Source organism: Cenococcum geophilum (assembly GCF_001692895.1).
Source record: "Cenococcum geophilum 1.58 unplaced genomic scaffold K441scaffold_86, whole genome shotgun sequence".
Taxonomy (NCBI): Eukaryota; Fungi; Ascomycota; class Dothideomycetes; order Gloniales; family Gloniaceae; genus Cenococcum; species Cenococcum geophilum.
In genome coordinates, this window is record NW_027137644.1 from 1 (window position 1) to 22,301 (window position 22,301).

At 47.5% G+C, this 22,301-nt stretch overlaps 10 protein-coding genes across 10 annotated transcripts; 4 read left to right on the forward strand and 6 right to left on the reverse strand.

Annotated features, from left to right (window-relative positions):
- Positions 1–2,671: 2,671 nt before the first annotated feature.
- On the forward strand, positions 2,672–3,285 carry K441DRAFT_682617 (uncharacterized protein; the record flags this gene model as incomplete). The annotated part of the gene is made up of 3 exons (XM_067651599.1): positions 2,672–2,829; positions 2,896–3,103; positions 3,169–3,285. 3 exons carry the CDS (start codon positions 2,672–2,674, stop codon positions 3,283–3,285), a joined length of 483 nt encoding a protein of 160 aa, XP_067496877.1.
- Positions 3,286–4,149: 864 nt separating this feature from the next.
- K441DRAFT_594088 (Ribonuclease/ribotoxin) lies at positions 4,150–4,473 on the reverse strand (the record flags this gene model as incomplete). The annotated part of the gene is made up of 1 exon (XM_067644942.1): positions 4,150–4,473. A coding segment is annotated over one exon (324 nt), but the record flags the coding sequence as incomplete, so codon positions are not given.
- A 137-nt stretch (positions 4,474–4,610) lies between these two features.
- Positions 4,611–6,677, reverse strand: K441DRAFT_355598 (uncharacterized protein). The gene is made up of 2 exons (XM_067641342.1): positions 6,341–6,677; positions 4,611–6,282 (listed from the first exon to the last, which is right to left on the reverse strand). Exons 1-2 carry the CDS (start codon positions 6,531–6,533, stop codon positions 4,646–4,648), a joined length of 1,830 nt encoding a protein of 609 aa, XP_067496879.1. The 5' UTR covers positions 6,534–6,677; the 3' UTR covers positions 4,611–4,645.
- A 1,295-nt stretch (positions 6,678–7,972) lies between these two features.
- On the forward strand, positions 7,973–9,197 carry K441DRAFT_691174 (uncharacterized protein; the record flags this gene model as incomplete). The annotated part of the gene is made up of 2 exons (XM_067652458.1): positions 7,973–7,993; positions 8,058–9,197. 2 exons carry the CDS (start codon positions 7,973–7,975, stop codon positions 9,195–9,197), a joined length of 1,161 nt encoding a protein of 386 aa, XP_067496880.1.
- A 376-nt stretch (positions 9,198–9,573) lies between these two features.
- Positions 9,574–10,711, reverse strand: K441DRAFT_682620 (uncharacterized protein; the record flags this gene model as incomplete). The annotated part of the gene is made up of 4 exons (XM_067651600.1): positions 9,574–9,982; positions 10,122–10,137; positions 10,234–10,415; positions 10,485–10,711. The coding sequence occupies 4 exons, from the start codon at positions 10,709–10,711 to the stop codon at positions 9,574–9,576; spliced, it is 834 nt and encodes a 277-aa protein (XP_067496881.1).
- Positions 10,712–11,587: 876 nt separating this feature from the next.
- Positions 11,588–12,673, reverse strand: K441DRAFT_648525 (uncharacterized protein). Its single transcript, XM_067646897.1, has 2 exons — positions 12,537–12,673; positions 11,588–12,470 (listed from the first exon to the last, which is right to left on the reverse strand). The coding sequence occupies exons 1-2, from the start codon at positions 12,595–12,597 to the stop codon at positions 11,710–11,712; spliced, it is 822 nt and encodes a 273-aa protein (XP_067496882.1). The 5' UTR covers positions 12,598–12,673; the 3' UTR covers positions 11,588–11,709.
- Positions 12,674–14,057: 1,384 nt separating this feature from the next.
- On the reverse strand, positions 14,058–14,976 carry K441DRAFT_701265 (uncharacterized protein). The gene is made up of 2 exons (XM_067653322.1): positions 14,706–14,976; positions 14,058–14,650 (listed from the first exon to the last, which is right to left on the reverse strand). Exon 2 carries the CDS (start codon positions 14,627–14,629, stop codon positions 14,210–14,212), a length of 420 nt encoding a protein of 139 aa, XP_067496883.1. The 5' UTR covers positions 14,630–14,650; positions 14,706–14,976; the 3' UTR covers positions 14,058–14,209.
- A 312-nt stretch (positions 14,977–15,288) lies between these two features.
- On the reverse strand, positions 15,289–17,626 carry K441DRAFT_701266 (uncharacterized protein; the record flags this gene model as incomplete). The annotated part of the gene is made up of 4 exons (XM_067653323.1): positions 16,938–17,626; positions 15,670–16,873; positions 15,425–15,621; positions 15,289–15,321 (listed from the first exon to the last, which is right to left on the reverse strand). Exons 1-4 carry the CDS (start codon positions 17,427–17,429, stop codon positions 15,289–15,291), a joined length of 1,926 nt encoding a protein of 641 aa, XP_067496884.1. The 5' UTR covers positions 17,430–17,626.
- A 473-nt stretch (positions 17,627–18,099) lies between these two features.
- K441DRAFT_670777 (uncharacterized protein) lies at positions 18,100–20,516 on the forward strand. The gene is made up of 9 exons (XM_067650324.1): positions 18,100–18,244; positions 18,302–18,747; positions 18,805–18,975; positions 19,029–19,073; positions 19,141–19,210; positions 19,263–19,548; positions 19,595–19,694; positions 19,751–20,210; positions 20,260–20,516. Exons 1-9 carry the CDS (start codon positions 18,166–18,168, stop codon positions 20,460–20,462), a joined length of 1,860 nt encoding a protein of 619 aa, XP_067496885.1. The 5' UTR covers positions 18,100–18,165; the 3' UTR covers positions 20,463–20,516.
- A 919-nt stretch (positions 20,517–21,435) lies between these two features.
- On the forward strand, positions 21,436–22,176 carry K441DRAFT_623029 (uncharacterized protein; the record flags this gene model as incomplete). Its single annotated transcript, XM_067646025.1, has 1 exon — positions 21,436–22,176. The coding sequence occupies one exon, from the start codon at positions 21,436–21,438 to the stop codon at positions 22,174–22,176; it is 741 nt and encodes a 246-aa protein (XP_067496886.1).
- Positions 22,177–22,301: the final 125 nt, after the last annotated feature.

The following is a 22,301-nucleotide window of genomic DNA, read 5'->3' on the forward strand; positions in this document are numbered from 1 at the left end:
GAGCTTCGACCGGAGCTTTAAGCAGAGCCTCGTGCAGAGCCTTGTGCAGAGCTTTATATAGAGTTTGTATTCGTGCAGGCGTTCGTGCAGACGTCGTGCAGGCTTCGTGCAGGCTTCGTGCAGGCTTCGTGCAGGCTTCGTGCAGGCTTCGTGCAGGCTTCGTGCAGGCTTTCGTGCAGGCTTTCGTGCAGGCGTTTATGCAGGCAGCGGAAGAGCAATAAAGCAGGTAATAAGGCCNAGAGTTAGTCTAGATACAATACATTAGCTATTTAGGTATTTATCTACTATAAATATTAATATAGGAGGTTAAATNTTAAGGATTGGTAATGGTTAATAGCTCTGGCTAAATATTTACTATTTTAGTGATAATATTTAAGGCAAAATATAGCAGTAACCATAACGCCGTTTATAATAATTTTGGTAGCNTTAGAATNGCCTTATAAAGCTCTANAATATAACGTTNGCCGATTATTTATAAAGGCGTTAGTTTGTTATTAATTAATAGTAGTAGAGTTTTAAGCAGAGCTTTAAAGAGGAGATTCGCTTATTTAAGGTGAAATGTAGTAGTAACCACCAGGCCGTTCGCAATAATTTTGGTAGCATTAGAATCGCCCTATAAAGTTCTAGAACATAACGTTGGCCGATTATTTATAAAGGCGTTAGTTCGTTATTGATTAATAGCTAAAGGATTTAGTATGGCGCGCGAGTTTGTATAAGAATTACATACAAATCGGCGCGAGGGACTAACAAATTTCCGAACCGTGTACCAGACGACAACAACATAAGATGATTAATCTGTTATGTAAGCAGCTTATGATTGGTTGATCGTCTGGGACCGAGATAAGGAGGTGATATACCTACGCGTAGCTGACATAAGCTGTACGCGAGGTGTACGCGAGAGCACGGGGCTCTCCTATGGAGGCCCCTGCGGTGGGGTTCCGTGACAAGGGGGGTCCCAGGGGGTCTCCCCCTAGAAAACCTTATCTCTATATATATTAATTAAAGTCTATATAATAAAGCTCTAAAATTGATTGGCTTATTACTTATAAACTCGGGTCAAAATTTACGTTGGGGGATCAACGTTCCGCATGTTAATTAGTGGCGGCTACTGCACTGGCTCATTTGAATCTGTAAATGAGTCGATCGTTCAGTAAGCCTCCATATAAGGCTCTAGATCTGGCTTCGCACAATCCGTGATTAGTGTTGGTAAGCGATTTGAGTGAGCCTCTCTCTGCTAACTAGGCCTCTATCGCGACTCCTAATCGAGAAGCTTCTTAAACACCTCGGGCCTTATACGATTCAGATTTATAAGTCGTTGCTTATAGCCGTAGAGCAACTGCAACGTCTACTTTGTTCCCCGCCATATATTAGTATGCTAAGTACGAACACCCCCTAGAAATAAACTCATGGCGATTATAAAGGTCAAAATAATAACATCAGGTAAGGCTTGTAAATGTAACAGTAGTATCGCGATCGGGGTATATGGAGTCGCCATATCACAAAAAGTCGTTACTTTGGCGCGTATATAAGAGCTCCATATTGGTATGGAATACGGAACGGAGGCTTGAAGGCAATATATTGAAACGGTGCCAGGAACCTCATTTTAACTACCGTATATAGTATAGCTTGCAAATTTGACGCGCTTACCGATACGGAGGAGCTCCATATTCAAAAGTCGTCATATTTACCGAACGACCACCTCATATTCAGATTTGAGCTCCGTTTCGGTTGGATATGGAGGTGCAACCGAACGGCCCCTAAAGGGTTCAAAAACTACTAAAAATTTTAAAGTTAAATAGTTTAAAACCCACTATATTTTTTTTTATGTTTATATTCTCATCCACCTATGTGGTGTCTATACTCTATATAAATTTTATTGGTTTTTATTAATGTTTAGCCTACTAAATAGATTTAGTGGGCTTGGGGAAATCGTGTTAGGTGGGGACCGTGCGTTAGGTGATAAAATATGGTAAGGCTCAACTTAACCACTAGAAAACGAAGCGTGTGGTAGTCCCTCCTTAAAAAAATATACCTTTTCCTAATAAGAGGCACTGGTAGATAATATGAAAAAGTGAACCAAAAAAAAACTCTGCCTCCATTGAGAATAACTCAAGACTTCGACGTCGCAGTAAGCTACTACTAGCCTAGTAAATGGGATTAGCTATTACACATTTTAAATTGTCATTCCAACTTACGTCGCACTCTACCATCTGAGTTATAGAGGCGAGATATATAAAATATGAACGCTTAAAGATATTATATATCAATCAAAATAATAATTTAAAGGGGATCTCGCCCTCAACATCGCTTCATATGGCATTTGACACTTTTCGTATTAGGCGCTTTTGGCGCTTTTGCTTGAGCGCCCAGTTTCGGGACCCAGGGACGCCAAAATGGGGACCCTCCGAAACCACTGCACGTATGTACACACGCGAGCGAGACCGTACCATCACCCTCGGATCTATGTTGGAAATGAGGCCACCCATTTTTTGAGAGGCGCTCCGTGGTCAGGTTACTTATATGATGCCTTCCACTCGCTCCGCTGTTGCTATTCTTCTATCCTAAATACCTGAACAAGTATTGTTGACCCCTAAAGGCCCCCTTACCCCTTTTCTCCCCTTCTCGCGTCTTCATCCTATCTTATTCAATTTCGCTACTTCATTCAGTCCTAATGTCGACCCAGGGCTCAGCTCACAGCCTATTCGAGCGGGCCCGGCTCAGAGGCTCCGAGCGGAACAAAGATCTTCTTGTTAATGGGGAAGAAGTGAAAAAGGAACTTCAACCGTCCACAAAAGGGAATTACACCCGCGCTCTAGCGCTTTGGCAGGAGTAAGTGAACTCGCTGGGGTATAGGAAGGATATTTTCTGACGCCTTTGCTCTTCTACGGAGAGCAGGTATGAGATTCGACATCCCGGTTCTACTCCGACCAGCATCGAGGCGTCGAAAGACTTTGTGAGGATTGTTGCCCCTGGTATTGGGGGAAAGTACGAGGATGCTGATGCATGTTTGAGCTCCGTCGTCCAGACCTACAAAAATTTCACTGCTGGCTGGCGGTGGGCCGGCCATGAAAAGATTGACAGGGTAACGCTGTCTGCCTCGAACGTAAGTCTCTAATTATTGAAGTGGCTCCGACTTCATTGAGATCACTCTCTCTAATAATCGTATAGTTCATCAAGTATCCTTTACAAGACGAGCTCCAGCTGGCACGCAGGAAGCGCGTGAGGCGCTACGGCACCATAATTCACTTTCTTTGCCTTGGAACACAGCTGCGGCAAAACGACTAGCACATGTACGAAAAGCCTGGAATCAGAGTGGATGTGTGGGCAGAGATCCAGCTCAACGCCTTTACTTCAGCTAGAGTGGGTGAATTTCTAGAATCGACTTGCCGTGCAGGCTCTGGTAGAGGCCTACATTACCAAGTAAGTGCTCATTCCAGTCTAGATCATCGGTAGCGAACGCTATTAGCTAAATTAAACCTAATAGGACGTTACCTTTACTGTCTTTAGCAATGAACACGGGAAGGCAGAGTTTGCCATGCAAGTGGTAAAGGACGCGAAAGGCATGACGTCCACACCTGATAAAAGGTGATTGTCCACTCCTCCAGGTATCTGAATGATACTTAAGCGCTGGTAACTATGTAAAAGACCAGAGCACTCGTTGCACGAGGGCCTGGAGCCTCGGCCACTCTTTTGCAATCCACTCCTTAATAGCTAAGAGCTTTTAAAGCTTTTAGTAATACTCTTTGCTTAATTAGCGGCCGTTACGACGGTAATTAATAGAATAAGGCGATAGATTATATACTTGGGCAAGGAAGTGGTTAGACAGGTTAAGATTAGCTTTTAATAATTAAAGAACAACCTATATTCGAGCTTCCTTATTAAGCGATAGCAGTTGGGGAGGGGTGGGGGGGGGGGGGTGCAGAGGACATAGTGATGGTGTAGTAAAGGGGTATTTTGATCAAAAAGAGAGCGGTTTGAATCACACGATCGGCAAACCGGCTCGAGTGAGTGGCTGACTCGTATGGGTGGCTAAGATGTTAACTCTCTTCGCTAGATTCAAGGACCGAAATCATGGGTATATCATCCTTCTTTACTCGAACTAAGAAACTAACTCAGAATCCCGCCACATCTAATATCTCGAAGAGCGAATTACGGGCCGAGCGTATCCGAACATCCCACAAATCCATTTAAATTTGGTGCACCTGTGTGTGTAATGCTTCCAGAATAATCGCACATACCCCCCTTAAAATCAAAAATCACCCTATCTGGTCCGGGAGCCTCTCCGGCATAGACCGTCCCTCCTATTAACATGGGAAACTCATACCAGGGAAAATTGGTCCTGAAAGTTGTAAATCCTTCCATGTTTCTATACTGATGAGGATAGCGTTGCTGGCCGACAGTAGTGTTGCCACGGAGGTGACGACAGCCTTCATCCTGGGCGGCGCGGACTTGAACCGGCGTATAGACGTGCGCGGAGGTCCCGTTGCCACAGATTACGTTGGGGTCTGTGGTAGAGGACGCGCTGGAGGAGGACTTGGATACTGTGGATGTAATGGGTCTGATAATGGGAGTTGAGCTGGTGGTGTGAGAACAGCATTGGACATCTGATGGTCCAGGGCAATGGTTGGGTGTTGAGTTGCCTTCCTCAGCTACGCATGCCAGTGCAGGTGGGGGGCTTGTGGCAGCATTGAATGTCGGTTCCGCCGGGGCAATGACCCGGTTCGGAGTAGTACCCGCCTTTGGCAGAGCAGGCGCTGGTGCTAATGCAGGTTCCCGAGACACCGGAATTGACGGTACAAGTGGCCGGGCTAGTTGAAGAGGGTGCGGGCGCTGAGGATGCTGTGTCAGGCGACTGGTGACAACATTGGATGTCGGTGCCGCCAGGACAATAACCAGCCGTATGAGTCCAGCCTGAGCCTTTGGTGGAGCAGGATGAGGTGGGGATGCAAGTGGCGCTTGCCCCAAACTTGAGTGTGCAAGAGTTGCTACTATCGGATGGGGTGGGAGACGGCCTGCTTTTAGATATAGAACCCGAGGCAGCAATACTGGTTGGTGAGGGTGAGCTAGGACCAAATGGGAAACAAAGCTCTGCGAGAGGAAAGTTGCTGGTGCCGAGAGTAAAGCTGAGGTCGCTCGAAGATGAATCCACCGGTTTAGCATCGATTACGAGCTTTGCACCAATAGCGAGATTTGCAGAGACGCCCTGGGTCTTGGTGCTATCACAGACCCCTGATGTTGATACTTCATAGACGAACGTTCCAGTGAGATCGATAAGGCGGAGCTGGAGCTCGACTTCATAACCGAAGCCCAGAGCTTCTGCTTTGAGTGCAAGAGTCGGGGCAAGATATGCTTCTACTTGGGCCTGTATTTCAGCGTCTACCTCAAATGGATAGGTGCCAATGGATGGCATCCAAGAGCTATGTCTGAAGTCCGTCGGATTGAGAAGGTTAACTTCAGCGTATGCTGTGTCGGGGATGGTCGCATAAGCGCCGCCAGTCACTACAGCTTTCGCTTGCAAGGAGTTTAGGGCGATGCCAACGACGAGATCAATGGTTGGTCCAATAGTTACGACTTCTGGTATCTCGATCGTTGCTGGCGTGGGGAATGATAATGGGGTCCATTCCTTCTTTTTACTGCTGGCGAGCTTTCCAGCCAAGGACCACTGGAGCTTCGCATCGACCCTGACCCCGGATGGTGACACTTTGACACTTGCTCCTGTCGGCACGCCCAGCCAAGTTGAGATGATTAGCTCGATATTGAAATGGCCGCTTGTACCACAGGTAACACAGGTGAGTGATGTGCTGTAATCACCCTCGCTTAAGCTAACTGAGAAGGGTAGATTCAGATCGAACGGGATGCTGACGTCCTTGGTGTAGTCGCGCTTCGCACGTTGAAGAGCAGTCTGATTGGCTGTGACTACTTGGCCGACCTTCAGATCGTAAGAATGCGCGACATCCTTCCAGCTTTTTGTGATGCCGTTGAGCTTTGCTCTATTTGCCGTCTCATCAAATTCCAGGCTTGAAATTACAAAAGGTTGTCTATGCTGGTTCCAGCCGCACTGCTGAGCGCCGGCGACGATTATGAAGCTTCTATTGGCCTCTCCATTCGCCCAGTCCCAAATTTGCTTTGCCTTTTGGAAAGTCGCGTCATCTTTAAAGGTCATCGAAATACTAGACTGGTTGCATGTTATGGACGTAGTGAGGTTTACGAATTTCTCCATGTTGATAATGTGCTTATCATCTTCGGGAGTATAGACTGTGAGGTTTCCGAGAACGGAGCCGTCTAAACAGCATGAGCCGCGGACTTAATGCCATTCATATCTACGGGCGAATTTACTTGCCTTCTAATCCCCAAAGAAATGTTTCGTAGTTCTGGAGGTCTAACAGTGATGAGTCGCGCCTAGTCAAGTCGCTGTAAACGAGAGCTCCTGAGTAGACACCCTCAATAGGCTTCAGTGACTGAGCAACAGCATTTGAGATGCAGAGAGGGAGCAGAGCTCCAAATAACCACTTTGACCTAAAAAAGTGCAACATGATAGCGATGTAACGAAGGGCCAGTGTAGCGATTGATTCAACCCCACTGTCATACTAGGCCAAACGAAAAGGTCGGCTTTTATGATTGAGCGAACTGTACGGCTAGGTCCTCCAATGGAGCTGTACGAGGCCATCGTATTTGACGTATCTCCAAACTCATCAGGAATATAAAGGACCATCTTGCCAAGATTGCTGTCAGCCTTGCCATCTGAGATCTGTGCCCTTATTTAGCTGGCCAGGAGAGAGCACTGCCTCAGCCGACTGAAAACGGTTAGCGCGGAGCGCGATCTCAAAATAGACTGGTTGTTCTAGCAGAACACCTGCTACAACACTTGCCCGAATCAGTATGGCGCTTGCTCTCACCCCTGCCCCCCTTGTATGTGGCTTGCACAGTAAAATGAGGTGGTTTACACAACTCTTGCCAAGGAGGTGGATGGTGGATCAGTTGTGCCACCTGGTGGGCATACAGGGTGTACGAGCTCCGGTGTCTGCCTTATGTGCGTGCGCAACACAGCAATTTCCGTAATCACCAGTTAAGTGCACCATCTAGCGTAGATGCCGTGCGCTTGCCAAAAGCGCTGTGCACCCGCAAGAAAGGCAAAGCCTTTAATTTTTTAAGCTCAATTACAAGAGTTAAACTGGAATCCCCTAGTGGGGGGCACTAAGCTCGGACCCCTAGAACCCGGCCCAGAACTCGGCTGCCTAACCCCACCGGCCACCGCCCCATGGCTGGATGAGCCCGAGAGATGGTACTCGTTTGTGGTGCTGCTGGCGAACGGGGTCATGATCACGACTATGACGTTGATACCGACGCTAAAGAATCCCACCGTCAGCCTGGCCATCATGAAGTGAGTCTTCACCGTAGATAAAGACTCCCATCCCACGGACCTGTTGGGTGTCGCCGACACCAATATTATATACTACAAGTCTTACCAGCCAACATACCGGCGAAGCGCACCTCACTCAACGTTCGGCTAGTGATGGAGAGCGGCGAGCTATTCTATCCCGACGACCTCCCCAAGGGTATGAAGATAGCAGAAACGTTTTCATATTTTGGGGTGTTTTTGATGGGCAGCCAATCGCAGCATGGGGAAATTCGGAGCGGATGTCTGGTCTGTAGCATTAAAGATATTAAAAGTAACTAACTAGTAGCCAAGTTTTAAGACTCTGAAAAATAAAATCTGATTGATTGAATTAGTTGGATTAGTTGAGCCAGCATTGAGCGGACTAGGCGAGTTGGGTTGAGTTGATTTGAGCTGAGCTGAGCTAATTTGAGCGCGGATATCTGTAACTTATTTGTCAGGTTTGTTGCGACACTAGGCATCTTCCTAGCCCGTGATGGCGCGTCTTCCTCCCTCCACGCGCCCGCGTGCTACCCTCGCTGCTACCACCTCACCACCAAACCTCGTCCACAACCACCTCTTCCCAGCACCCATACAATGCCACCTCCGCCGCCAGTGGTAGGCCTCACACACACCTGCTTGTCTATTTCACTGCCCTGATAATCACTTATGTCCATTCTAGACCCCCTCCCCGCACCGCTTTCTCCCACCCAGTGCTCCTCGCATTGCGAAGCCAACGCCCGCAGGTGGTCTGCAGCACAACCACAGCACTCACTCCTTTCAGACACCAATTCAACAACCCTCTCAAAGGCCTCAGTTTGTTCCAATATCCTCATCTCGGCAACCTACACCAGCCCATCGCTTCGCTTTTCCATCACCCCGACCCGCACACAATGGCGAGCGTGCTGAAACGCCTCACGCTGAGCCACCGTGGGTCCAGACTCCGAGATTAACACGGAAGCTCCAAAGAGTAGAGAGCATCGAAGACCCATCACAAGGTACAGAGGACGGTGGCCCAGAAGACAACGCTCACGGCAATACTATCGCGAGGACCATCGAGCTTACGCCCACCACACAAGACGAAGACGATGAAGCAGATATTCTCTTTGCGCCTTCCCACCACAAACGCCGTCGTCTCTCCCCTCCTCCACCACCGTCCGCCTATGCTGACGGCTCCCTCAATTCCACCTCTCACCCTCCCGCAACTCCAACATTACCCTCTCATCGCTTCCTCCCACCCCGGACACCTGCTTCCTCTTCCATCACCCCATCCACAACCCTTGCGCTCGAAACTTCGGCTCGCCCAACTTTCCTCTTGCCGTCACACACCTCCGCCAACTCACCCCCACGTCCGCTCCCAGACACTTTTTCCCCACAGCGACGAGGTCAGAAATTCGTTCCAGGCGGCCTGGCAAACACGGTTCGTGGTTGGGTAATCGACATCGCGCATACAGCCTCTCAGCCTTCCACCGGGGCAAGCCATGGGGCTCGAGCATCATGTAATGATGGATGGAGGGTCAGGATAAAGGTTACGGAATTGAGCCCTCCTGCGGAAGATCCGGAAGGGATGGAGAGGGCCACAGCAGAAATAGGAAGCACCATGCTTCTCGTGCGCGGTACGCTAGACTCACTGCCACGCAATGCATCCAACGCCGTACACGGACCCGTAGAAGTACGTGCAATACTCGCTAATCAGGCCGCGCAAAAAGTGAGTGGAGTCAAGATTGGCAGGGGCAGTGTCGTTGGAATAAGACCGCCCTGCTGGGATGTGGAACTGAGTGGGGAGAAGTGGATTGTGGCTGCTGATTGGAGTGTTTTGTGAGAATGCATCATCTCGCCTACGCAAAGTATTTCTCTCTTTGAAAGGACTAAGAAGGACTTTGAAGACGAAGCCACAGAAATGCCCTCAAATGCAGCTGCCTCCATTTTTCCTAGCTAACTCAGCGGATAAAACAAGGTACCGTAGTAGAGATAGCATGAAGAATTCTAGGGAACACGAGAAGCATTCGCACTTACAAATGCTAAATGCTTCAGTGTTCCTCTACAATGAGACTTGTGGAATGGAAAGAAAATCAGAACAGCTAAAAGATGGCAGAGCATGTTACTAATTCAGTTTCTAGGAAGAGACTTCGCACACCGAACCCACAAAATTCTTCTATTCCTTCTAACATTACGAAAGGTGTTGAATCTTCTAGCATTTAAACAAACCGACTTTCCCCGCTAAGGGGGATCCCTTTCTCGCGACATCGCCGTTCTATAGCCGCCTCTACCTCAGCGAAACTACTCGGCCCCGGATATTTGGTCGAGGGGGCGTTGGGATTCAAAATGCGCTCCTTCAATGCGCTATCCACATAATCCTTCCACCCCGGTGTGCCCTTGTGTAAACCGATCTCGTTGAGCTCGTCGGCAAGAAAGCGGTCGAAGAAATACTGTTTGGTCGCTTGCGAGAACCACCGCGTTCGTCCAAGCTCCAACTTCACATAAACTGTAACCGATGAAGGCAATAGGTCATCCTCAGTGGGCGTGGAGACGGCGTTCGTTTCAGAAGCCTGGCCGTTTCGCTGCGGCTGTTGCGGTATTGAAATCAACGGTGGGACGTATGAAAAACTAAGACAGTTAAATTTCCGAGAGAAGTCATCCCCAAGGCAAGCCAAGAGTACGTGCAGGTCAGCCTAAACTTATAATGGTGCATCTTCAATTATCGCGCATTTCTTCGACACGCTCTTCGTTTGCCCAACCTTCTTACACCACTGCCCTAACAGCTGCGTATTTGTTATTTGATATCCATCGCGCTAACGGTCAAGACACGTATGATCGTGTTAGGTCTTCGGCGAGAGCAGGTTACAATTGCAACTTACTGTAACTCCCATTAATCAGCTTCCAAGAGAGGCGCCATAAAAGGAGGGTGGCGGCGAAATTGCGCGTACCCAATAATTCCATGGCCCGGCAAACCTCCTCGTCGATTTGCTCGAGCAGCTGAACATAGCCGTAGCTCCCGTTTTCTAGAGTATTCTTCCAGCATGGTCCAAAAGCGCAGACACTGTCTTTCTGCAGCTCTAGGACTGCATAGTGCACTTCGATGAGTCGTTCTTTTAAGGTCTTGAACTACCTAGCCAATTTTTCGTACTCCTCATCCGTCATATCGTGGTTGTCTCGCCCTTCCCTTCCTTCAACAAGCCACCTCAGGACCGTATCAAGCGGAGCAAAAAGAGAATCGGCCCAAGGATATCGCTCTTTGATCACACCCAGGAATATGGTTCTCTCATGGACACCAAAAACATCCCGTGTCTCCGCGTGTCCCAATTGTATTAAGCTAGCAATCGTCTCGATAGACATTCATTTGAAGATGGCAGTCTGCAACTCTGCACAGAGAAAAGAGAATCCAATCGCATGTCTGGACCTCTTCCTTTGTTGTTCGAGTGCTTTTTTTGACTTTGCAAGCCGGAAATGGTTGTGGCGATCCTCCCCATCCCTCGTTGGCGAGTACATTTCTTGTATAACGCATTAACTCCGTGTGTCTTTTCAACACTGTCTCTGAAAGAAGTATAGTGGATGACAGGGAGCGCGGCTCGTGTGCTGCCATTTCGTTCGCACCTACTAATCGGCCGCGGTAGGGGTTGCACAAGCTCTTCAGGACCTCCTTGGATCTATTCCACTTGCCCATGGGGACCTGAATCATGATGCGTAAGCTCTGTGGAGAGAACTGTTGGGCAATCACCGTCATGTATGGACTAGTCCAGATAGCTAAAGCAAAGCAGCAAGCTCATAGAGGATATCTCTGCTCGAACCCAGGTCGACGTATAGCCGATTGAGGTCTATTTAGACCAGGGTTATATCTTAACCTTATTTCAACCCGTTGAGAAAAGACCCCGAGGCCTCGGCAGGAACCTAAGGTAAATCGCTGTTGTTCCCGAGTTCGCAGACTCGAATGTCAAAATTGAAAAAGTTGTTCGACTAAATGCAAAGTAGAATTACGCCAAAATTGAAATGTTTCTGTTAGAGGTGAGAATCGGCCCCCTCGATGAATGGGCGCGCAAGATCAGAAGAGCCAAGCAACTCAAAACCTACAAAATGTTGAGAACTTTGTTTTCAGTGAAGTTATTGAAATCTATTGTAGGCTCTCTATGTCAGTACGACAATGAGATGACTATGAAAGAAGCCTGCGTCTCTCAGGTCGGAGCATATGGTGTACGAAACATAGTAGGATTGGAGCGGTAAAGTAGTTTCTTAATGCATCGGGAACATCTACATGATAATTATAAGTTACATTAGAGATAGAATGCTTCTTTCGCTACTTTGGACGAAAGCATAGACGCCTACAAATGCTGTCAGTCTTACTCTTCCTCACCCTTTTTCACTCGCTTCACTGGTGCTGGCTTATGAGCAGCATCGAAAGCGTACTTTTCACGTGTTTTGTTCTGCTCTTGGACGAAACTCTTGACATGATCAGGGATCTCCGACAGGCGGTTGTATGGTCCAGGTTGGGGATCACCAAGTTTCTCATAAACAGGGATAACTCCCGTCCAAACAGTATCAAGGACCTCTTCTCTCTTCATGTCTTTTCTTTCATCGTTCGGCACACCTTCTCGAACCTTACCACTTGCGCCGGTGATTTTTAGTTTCAGAATTCGCGTAGACTGCATCTCAGCACCATCCGGAGGGATGCGCGTGTTTTCATAACGGTTTGGAACGACTGAGTTGGTTATAAGCTCCATGGCCCAAATCTTCTCTTCCTGGTCCTCAACGATAGTTGCGAACCCTTGTAGAACAGCCGACCGATAGTTATAGTTATGGGTGTTTGGCGTCAGTGTCAGCACGAAACCATCGACTTTGGTAGCGGCGACGCAGAGTGGTAGTCCCTCTTCCCCACGCTTTACTGCTCCATCGGCCAACTTCATCAATCGAGAACTGACATAGCCATGGAGATAGCAGTTCCACTCTTCTTCACCACGAGCGCGGTCTCCGGGGAAGAGACCCATTTGGCCTATCATTGGCAAGACGATCGGAGCTGGTATACTCGGGTCTGGGACGAAAGAGACATGAAGGACTGGAGTGCTATTGATCACGGAATGAATCATTTCGACGTCGTAGGTTGCTTGTAATAAACGATATTAGCAACCAGCTTAGGAAAGTGAAAGCACTTTGAATTTTGAGAAGCTACCCTGGTGTTTATACCGATTGACCGTGTTAAAACCTTTCTGAGGGTAGGTATCAGTGGTCATTCTGAAGGGCAGCCTAGAGGCGGAGACAACAGTTGGATGAATAATCGGATAGTTTGAAAGGTGGTAATAATATTAGGTAGGAATATAGAAATGCAAAAATGCAGAAATTCAACTTAGCTTTATAGCCTACACGTTAATATATTCTCTAGCCTAATCAACCGTAAATCTAGCAAGAAAATCATGGGGCTAGCGATAGACAATATGAGGGTCTCCAACTAGTCTTGGGTAGGAAAGTACATCCGAGGTGCATCCGAGATGGATTGTTCGGGATTGGGCCGACTGCTGTACTCTAGAGCAATCTCATTCAAGTATTTGAGGGGTCACCCATTCGATCGTCCGTCCTGGCGTAGAGGCCTGCGAGATGGTTAAAAAACTTGCAACACTCGTTTGTCCTCTCTGAGAACACGATCAGATCACGTGTCCGCATCCGGATACACTTACGGCACGTGGCCGTAATCCTCTACCTTAACCAATTAAAAAGAACTGGGTATCTTACTTTATTAACTGCCAGTCTAAGCTAAAATAAAATAGAACTAAAAGTTCTATTTACAACGCGCTAAATATAAAGAGTCTGTATAGAATGCACTTCTAACTCAAGTCGAGATCTGCAATAGATTGGAAAGTTATCCAAAACAATATTAATACTTAGAAAATAAAAGTATATAAATATAGTATATAATTAGGTCAACGATAATCGTACACCCCTAATTGATACGCATACAGCCCTACCCAAACAGCTTAGATCTTTCCACTTCAAGTTAGAACATCACGTTTGTTTGACTTGTTTACACCCAAATCGCGAAAATAACACCACGCGCCCATACCTGAATCAACACCTCGCATTTGCCTCACCTTCTTATCCAAGAGCCTGCGATTGTAGAGCGTCGTCGCGGTTGCCCGGCTGGCTCTACGAATCGCATTGATAGCTCTACTCAGCGGGAGCTCTCAGCATTCAAGCGAAATAGTGGCTGCACTACCCGCGGGCGGGCGCGGGTGCGGGCGTACCCGTAGAGGCAATCTACAGACGTCAAATAGGGGCAGCAGCACCAAATCTAGTTCTTACAGCGCCTCGCAGAGCACTCCGTAGTCCTACCATTCAACTTAGGATGACCTTAAAAGTATTACAGGTATTGTATTTTAACACTTTGATTTTCGCGATTTGGATGTAAACAAGTCAAACAAACGTGATATTCTAACTTGAAGTGGAAGGATCTAAGCTTTTTTGGGTAGGGGATGTATGCGTGTCAATTAGGGGGTGTATGATTATCGTTGACCATAATTATTTAGCTTTTTATATTAATCTATATTATAGATAAGGAGGTATATAGAAATAGAATACTAGAAAAGTATTATAAAAGTAGTATTAAAGAGTAAGTGTTTTAGAGGCTAGAGAAAAGAAGACTTCTCGCTCTCTTTTAAAGATCTAAATTTTTAGTATAGTTAGGTAACCTATACGCATACTAGAGGGAAGGATAGGATATACTATCTTTTATATACTTTTCGTAATGAATCCTGTAATATAACCTGGATCTCCAACGACAATTTGCCTGGTTAAGTTAGATCTAGGACCTCAAGCCGCCTTATTATCCTATCCATCACACCCACACACCTATCAAGCCGACCCTCCGCTCCCTGCTTCCCTCTCTTCCCACGGTGGATGCAGTCTCCAGTCCCTCTTTCCGGGTTCCAGCACCCGATGCTTGATCTCCTTAAGCCTTTCATAATCAGCATGAGACGAAAAGAACTCCCGCTTGTCCAAATTATTCACAGTTCTCTGGATCTTTGCCAGTGCCGCATCTGCTTTCCTCATCCTCTCCTCCACCGCGTCCCTGCTATACGGTTTCACGTCCCGAAGGCCCCAAATCTCGACGTCGAGAGCGTACCGGTATCGGATAAGCTCGCGCAACTCTCGGAACTCCTCGACCGTGACCTTTTGTCCCTTGGTTCGAGAGAGTGGCAGATCGCCGTGTTTTGGTTCTGGTGTAAGAACCCCGTTTGACTTCCGTGGCTTGAACAGCTTTGAAAGGCCCATGGTGGTAAAGGATATTCCTCGCTATGAGGTAGGTCAGGGATGGCAGGGCGTTGCTGTGCCAGATTGTGCCACGTACCTCTTATTCTACGGAGTTTGGGCAAGGCTGGCACGAGTTTCAGTGGCCCACTAGCCCCGTCTCTGGTTGGGGGGACCTTGCTTCACTCAATATGAAGAGACTTGTCCTATAAAAACTATACCACGACTTAGCGATGCGCGAATCGCGCAGACTTCGAGTGAGGAGCTAGGAGAGCGGAGATGGTTCAGTGAGGAAGGGCTTCAGCCAACAGGTGTGCGCCAATAGTGCCAGTGATCAGGCTACCAGAGCCTCGTCGAATCCGATACTTATGCTACGTTAGTGTCAGGCTGAATAGTGAAGCGCAGCGCCGCTGAGTCTGAGCACACATTCTGGGGGTTGTTTACGGATATCATCACGCAAGACACATTTACACACACTAAGAATCGGCTACTAAGTTGCGCCTCGCCGTTGTACGGGCTCTAACATTTCCAAAACTGTTACCGCGACTCATACGCAGCGTCCGCTCCATTCCAGCCTCCAATAATCTCCTCTTTGGCCAGCTCTTGTCCGTGCGAGTTCCCAATTCGTCTTATCTCCGGCTTAACTACAAGCTTCAAAGATTTGCTGCCTCCTTTTGTTACTTTCAATACATTTCCACTTGAATTAGGCAGAACAACTAGGATCCTGTAGCGTTGAGAACATATACCCAACCAGAGCCGCGCCGCCAGCCTAATAAGGTCGTTCAGGACTTGTCGTTCCTTTAGCCCGAGCATAGCTACTTTCTCTACCGCCTGCGATATTTCTTCCACGATAGTGGCTACTGACTGATCGTAGCCCTGTTTTCGCCTTAGGTCCACGCCAGGTGCATCCTCCGCTTGCTCTAGCGACTGTAGACACAGCTTAATTGTATTGCATCGCTGTTGCTCTGAATCTTGTGTAGGTTCAGGCCAATGCGGAGCTGCAGTGGAAGACTGACCTGGAAGCATTTAGCTTGCGACTTTAAGATGGAACTAATACCACTTACTTCGACCAAAAGCCTCAGTCCACTCACGATTTAGCACCTTACCCTCCTCTCCGAAGACTTGGAAAGGGCTATAAAAGATATTGTCGTAAAGGATCACCCAGATACTGCTTTGGACAATCTGTTGCTTCAACTTCCTGGTGTTCTCCCGATGCAACTGTTGCAGTGTGCGTTCTGGAAATGGCCAATATGCCTCCCTGCCGGTGTCCCACCGAATCCTTGAAAACTCTCCCACCTGGCTTGCCAGTATCTCGAAACGCGACGCCAGTTCGGGATCTGTCAGACTCCTGGAGTGGTCCCTAGCTACGAGTGCCCCCTTCAACTCTTCGTTTTCAATTTTCAGACCCACGCTTTGAGCTTCGAAATCCTTCTTCAGCTGATCTTCCTTGTCCCGGAAACTTTTCCGCATTTGGGCCTTCTCTTCTTTAGCTGAACTGATGAGACGAGCAATTTCGTCCTCGAGTCTATCCTTTTCAACTTGGTGCTTTCCCTTCTCGGCCGCCAGCTGTTGGTCGAAGTCTTTTCTAGTCCACTGAAGTTTTTGATTCAACTGCTTTATTTCCCCTGCAAAGCTGCCTTTCAGTGCTTCAGTCGCCTCCTTATGTTGCCATCCAATGTTCCACCTCTCCTTTGCCGCGTTTTCAGACGCCTTCCGAAGTTTTTCTTCGTACTTAGCTTTGGTTTGAGCTATTTCGCTCTGGTGAGATTCTCGCTCTCTCTGCAATTCCGTCCGGTGGATCCGGTTGAGATCGTCCTTTTCGAATTCGAACTGTGTGATCGTGGCCTTTAGTCTGGCGACTTCCTGGGCGTGTTTACCTTCAATTCCCTGGATCTCAATGCTATGAGTGTGCTGCAGTGTACTCTTCTCACTCGATAATTTTGACACTCTGACTTTAAGAGCTTTATTCTCCTCTTTCGTCCTGTCTAAATTGTATTCGCAGCTCAACAACTCGTTCTTGTAGACCTGCAGATCATTCTTTGCAGCTTTCAGCTCGCCCTGGACAGGTTCAAGTCTCTCCAGATCTCTTTGAACCTCTTCAACATTTTTTCCAAGCGCTTTGTATTTTCCGATTACATGAACGACAGCACCCTCAGGATCTCGTGATCTCGTGCCTCTGAGAGCTGGATGATCCTGTGCTGCTTCCAGGATATGGTTAGATATACGCACTAAGGTCGATTTGTCGTCCGAGGCGGTTGTAGTTTTGTCCTACTCATGTTTTAGAGATTAATATGGGTCTCAGAATCCCATAAAGGTATTCAGCTGTACTCACGTCAGGAGGCGGTCGTTGAAGCGGTAATTCATGTTTCAACGCCGAGTTCGTACCGGTCTCAGCCAGCGATGGAGACCTCGCGGATTCCGTGACAACCGATGAACCGCCTGGCTCAGAAATAGATGTGTGTGGATCTAGGTCATTGCCTAGCGGACCTAGGCCACTCCCTGAGCTTAGACCTGTATATTGTGAAGCAGTGTTATTGCCCGAGCGTACACCCGAATGTTGTGAAGGAGGTTCATTGCCTGTGCATGTCCTTGTGTTTTTTGGAGGAGGGCTACCCCTCGAGCCTGGTACCGTATATTGTGAAGAAAGGTCATTCCCCGAGTGTGTACTTGGTGAAGTAGGGTTATCCCGTGAAATAGCCGCTTGGGCAGCCAAACAAGCCTCGACCGTAGGGTAGTTAGACCCCCCTGCCCCTGATTTCGAAGATTCCTCCCCCTTGCTGAAGAGCCTCTTGCCTGGGAACTTTATGTTGCCTAAGCGCCCCATGCTTCCATCCGTGAGATGTAAATTCCAGTCCACTTCACGATGTTGGTCCGTGGCCTCAATCTGAGATCGGCGGTTCACTGCATCTAAAAACAGCGCCCTGCCTAGCTGAAAGAGTTCAAAAGTCTGTGCACCCCAAGCCCAGAGGCATGTCTAGCCCCCCGCCCCGCTGGATAACAAAGCTTTGGGCTCTTGGTGCACCCGGAAGTCCGTTCAGGGCCCAAAAGAATGGGTCCAAGGACTTTCAATGGTTGAGCCCACGTTGCGAGAGTCCTGCACGGACGGCTGAAACCAGAACTAGTAGAAAAGTTTTTCAGGTTGAAGGGCAAAGGAATGGTTCGCTTGACACCTGAAGCTAAAGCTACCAAGCTGCGCTATTCATGCAATTGAGTGAATGCGGAAACGAAAAGTACTATGTGTATGCAGACACCAAAGCCTTTCGTTTCTCACTGCAAGGTTGACCACTCAAATAATAATTTGTGCGCATTCCTTCACCGGTCGGCTAAAAATACTAAGCCCTGCTCGTTAGATCAACCTGAAAAGCATAGAACTTTTGCTTTTTCTGGCCGCTCCCGAATCTTGCTCCCACCCGCTGAGAGACGGACAAGCCAATAGTAGCACGCATGCCTCCCTGCCGTTTGAGCGTCATTGATCTGATCCCCACGTCAATGAACTCCCACCTTGTCAACTCATGGTCAGAATCATCGTCCACGCTTCCTGTTGACTCAAATCATGATCCATGGAGTATGGCCTAGAAGAGTACCTTGTCCAGGAGAGACGCCTGGTCATTGGACTAGACTATGGCACAACTTTCACTGGTATACTCTGTTCGTGGCCTGAACATCGGGTCTTAAATACTCACAAATATCTTTTAGGAATTGCATACGCGACTCCTCTCGCCACTACGTGCGCTCTCAATGAAATCGACGTAATGACTAGTTGGGGGTCTCAAATGGACAACCATGACAAAGTACCTAGCGTTATATCATATTCTGAGCCGACTGAAGCCAAGGAACAACAATGGGGGAGTAGCCTGAGCCCAGATGCAATAACGATGGTGCATACGAAGCTAGAACTCGACGTTCACGATGTTTCGGAGGAGCTCGACCTGATCCTGCAGTCCTTGGATGGAATGAAAAATCTACATTTCCAGCACATAAAGGCATCAGGTGGGCTACCCGCATACACCGAGAAGAGTGCGGAAGAAATAGTGGCGGACTATCTCGCCAAGGTTTTCACGTATTTGGAGAAGTCTGTGGAAAACTTTACGAAAGTGTTGAGGGACAGGATCTCCACTGATATAGTTGTTACAGTACCAACGGTACAACTGTCTATTCTCCAAAAATTCTCCGACCTGTTTGGTTAACCGAGTATCTAGGGCTGGTCAGACAGAGCCATGAATTCCACCTACCGAGCGCTTAGGAAAGCTGGATTCAACCAGGAGTCATTCCCTAAATTGAAAGAGATTATATTTGTCACAGAGCCGGAAGCCGCAGCAATCTACACCGCAAGATATTTGAAAGACACCATGGGGCATGATTTCCTCAAGGTAGGACAAAGAGCACTGAACACATTCACCTGTTTCTAACCCCTATTCCACAGGAGAAGGAATATTTCGTTCTCTGCGATGCGGGTGGTGGCACAGTGGTAGGCATCTTTTAGCAGTCTTTATTCTTTTAATGATCCCTGATAATTGAATCTCTATGGGGTATAGGACGTGGTATCATATAAGGTTAAGCAGTTGCGGCCAACTCTCGAGCTCGAAGAAATTGGGTACCCAACAGGTAAAAACCATAAACGCATCTATTCGATGGAAAAATGCTAATCGAGATCAAGTCCGTAAATGTGGATCGATATTTATCAATATTAAATTTAAGGAATGGCTTAAGGATTTGCTCGGTGACAAGAATTATCAGAGGCTTGACCCCAACACAGAACTGAACAAGATCACTTCGCATACCACAGAAGGGAAGGCAATGCGTGAGCTGATGAAGGAATTCGACGCACGCAAGAGAGGGTTCAGGAAAGACTATAATCAAGACATACACCTAGATTTGCCAGCTCCCCTTGACAACTTGACCATACCCGGAAAGGTTGATGGCGGTGAAATCACAATCACAAGGTAGGATGACGTGCCCAGACTCACGAATCTACCTAACTTGTCTCAGCGCCGTGATGAGCCGATTCTTTGATTTTTGTGTGGCCCAGATCGTTGACTTAATCAAGGGGCACATGATCCAAATTCAGCGACGAGGTGCTCGTCCGAAGGTCAGTTTATTCCCTTCGTCTCTCACATACCCGCTGAAATTTTGTTTTCTACAAAGAACGTATTCCTCGTCGGAGGATTCGGCGAATCCGAATATTTGCAGGGACAAATCGAAGACACACTTCGTCTTTGGGACATCACGCTTCGGAGACCCGACACCTCATGGACGGCGGTTGTTAGAGGAGCAGTGATTTGCGGCATTGAGAAACAAAACACACAAAACCTCATTAGGACAAGCTTCTGCCACCACAACTACGGAATTAGTGTCAACCAACTCTTTTCGGACACCTACCACCCTCAACAAGATCTCGTGAGTGGTGCAAGCGGACGCGCTATGGCCCAAGGGCAACTCCTCTGGCTTTTGAATAAGGGGGATGTCGTTCTTTCCAATAAGCCGTACAAAGCCGAACAAGATATTACGGTGTCTTTCACAAAGACGGAAAAGAGGCAGGGGACGGTTACTATATATAGATACTCTGATGATGATCGCCCTACGCGATTCTATATTGCCAAAGAAGGTATGTTACCGGGTCCTTGTTTATGAGTCTTAATACTAATCCTCTGTAGAACTTGACGTAGCCTATGTCTTAGCCTATGACGTATCAAACGTTTCTTTGAACGAATTCGAGCTTGTGCGTGGTCGAGATAGAAAGTCGGCTTGCTATGTTGCTGTCATTAAACTCATAATAATACTAGAGAGAAATAATTTGAAAGCGTCCATCTGGTGGAAGGATAGGGAGCTTTCAACGGCGGATGATATCATGTATTAGACGAGCTGTTCCACTCCCTTAAATATATCGCAACTTGGTCACCTCTATAATCTGACAAACATCCCCTTTTTATTATTTTTGGGAGATGGCCTTTTCCTCTTTCATCTGGCTTGAAGTATACAAATAATCGATTACGGATGTGTTACACGAGGCTTCGAGTACAAATCCAAGGCCCACCTTATTTAGTCGTGGCCTGTTTTGCCTAATACCGGTACACGACTTGTTCCGGATTATTTGTGCCTCATTTCGGAACAAATCGTATCGCTTTGATCGTCTTGATTCCGGATCAATTGCCTCGTTCCAGAATATCTTTAACTACACAACATGCCAAACAACCTCCAAATTTGATATGCCGTATTACCTTAATTACGGGCGTTCCATTAGCTACGATTTGGGTTCTTTGTGGACGTTCTTTGTAGGCAAATTTTAAGCTATTCGTGGGGTCTTCGCTCGGCTTGGCTCTATAATTACCTTAATTAGGCCTAGCTCAAGGGTTATCTATTCCGCAATAAGTCGTTTGTTCTGTGTGCCGATATTGAACAGAACAGGCCTCGCAAAACCTGGTCATATTAAGAAGACGACTCTTTAGCTCAAGTAACCCTAATGATGGCGGCAGCACACAACGTAGCATGCGGGCTAGCTATACATAGCATTCGTTGGAGAGATCTAGACTAATAGACGTAGAATTGGTGCTAGAGTTCGAAGCAAGGGCCGCGCAGGCGGATAGAATGCATGCAGTCCAGCCTAAATTGAAAGCCAAAGCCACCACCAATATCAAGGCGGCAGTGCAGGGAGCTACTTATATCGTGGCATTTCCACTGCTCTCAAAGATTAAATATTATGGTTCTTGAAGAATCAGCCGCAGTCCTAGCAAAGCAGCCGGTCGCAGGATTCTCCCTTCACGTCCACTTCATCATATTTACAGCCTGATTCATTTCTCAGCCTTGCAGACAGACATCATCAAAATATCTCAATGGCGAACATAGAGCTATCGGCAAAGTACGCGCTCACCAATTCCCTCACTGGCGCATCAAAAGTCTTAGCCTCGGCACTAAACAACGACTCAGTCATCATCGAATCCGCCGGTACTGGTGATAATTTGCAATGGTACTTCACGGAAACCAATATCACAGGTCGCTTCCGCCTCCACACAATGCAGAAACGCGATTCCACTGCTCTGGATATCTTCAGCTATAACGGCCTAAACACTATTGGACTACATTTTTACAACGTCGGGGATTATACTGGACAATACTGGCGATTAGATGATTGGGGTGATGGAACTATCAAATTAAGCAATAATTTCACCGGGCCCGACATGCTTCTGGACGTTGCCAATGATACTCTGAAACCAACGCTTGCTGGAGGAGATTCTCCAGGACAACATTGGACCCTCAGTCGATTTGGTTCAGCCTCTGCGACATTGGCCTCGACTGTGGCTGCAACATTGGCCTCAACTGTGGCTGCAACATCTCAGCTTCCTACGAGTGTTGCAAGTCCATGCGCATCTACAGCAGTCTCCTGTACGGCAACAGCATCTGCATTACCCAACAAAGGCCTTTCCAAAGGCGGGATCGCAGGTGCAGTAGTTGGTTCGGTCTGTGGTCTGGCTGTTGTTGCAATTGTCATTGCGATTTTCATGAAGCGAAGATCATCCTACCAGCATAGACCGGGCCCGATGACTAGTAACCCTGTTTTACCCTTGCACGGATAATTACCATCTCGCCTTCCTTTTTAAGGTTTATATTATGTGTGATATGCATCAAGCACTTGGGCTTAGATTATTCAATCTGTCCCGTTTGTAATGAGTTTCGTATGTACTCAGACAGGTTAACAGTA

What these genes read in the sequence shown, in the direction of transcription:
- K441DRAFT_355598 (XM_067641342.1), bottom strand. Translation starts at nt 6,533, where the DNA reads ATGTTGCACTTTTTTAGGTCAAAGTGGTTATTTGGAGCTCTGCTCCCT. An exon ending in ATTTCTTTGGGGATTAGAAG is followed by an intron (nt 6,283 to 6,340) that starts GCAAGTAAATTC and finishes CATGCTGTTTAG; the next exon opens with ACGGCTCCGTTCTCGGAAAC.
- K441DRAFT_648525 (XM_067646897.1), bottom strand. Translation starts at nt 12,597, where the DNA reads ATGACCACTGATACCTACCCTCAGAAAGGTTTTAACACGGTCAATCGG. An exon ending in CAATCGGTATAAACACCAGG is followed by an intron (nt 12,471 to 12,536) that starts GTAGCTTCTCAA and finishes GTTTATTACAAG; the next exon opens with CAACCTACGACGTCGAAATG.
- K441DRAFT_701265 (XM_067653322.1), bottom strand. Translation starts at nt 14,629, where the DNA reads ATGGGCCTTTCAAAGCTGTTCAAGCCACGGAAGTCAAACGGGGTTCTT.
- K441DRAFT_670777 (XM_067650324.1), top strand. Translation starts at nt 18,166, where the DNA reads ATGGAGTATGGCCTAGAAGAGTACCTTGTCCAGGAGAGACGCCTGGTC. An exon ending in TAGTTGTTACAGTACCAACG is followed by an intron (nt 18,748 to 18,804) that starts GTACAACTGTCT and finishes CCGAGTATCTAG; the next exon opens with GGCTGGTCAGACAGAGCCAT. An exon ending in ATTCTATATTGCCAAAGAAG is followed by an intron (nt 20,211 to 20,259) that starts GTATGTTACCGG and finishes AATCCTCTGTAG; the next exon opens with AACTTGACGTAGCCTATGTC.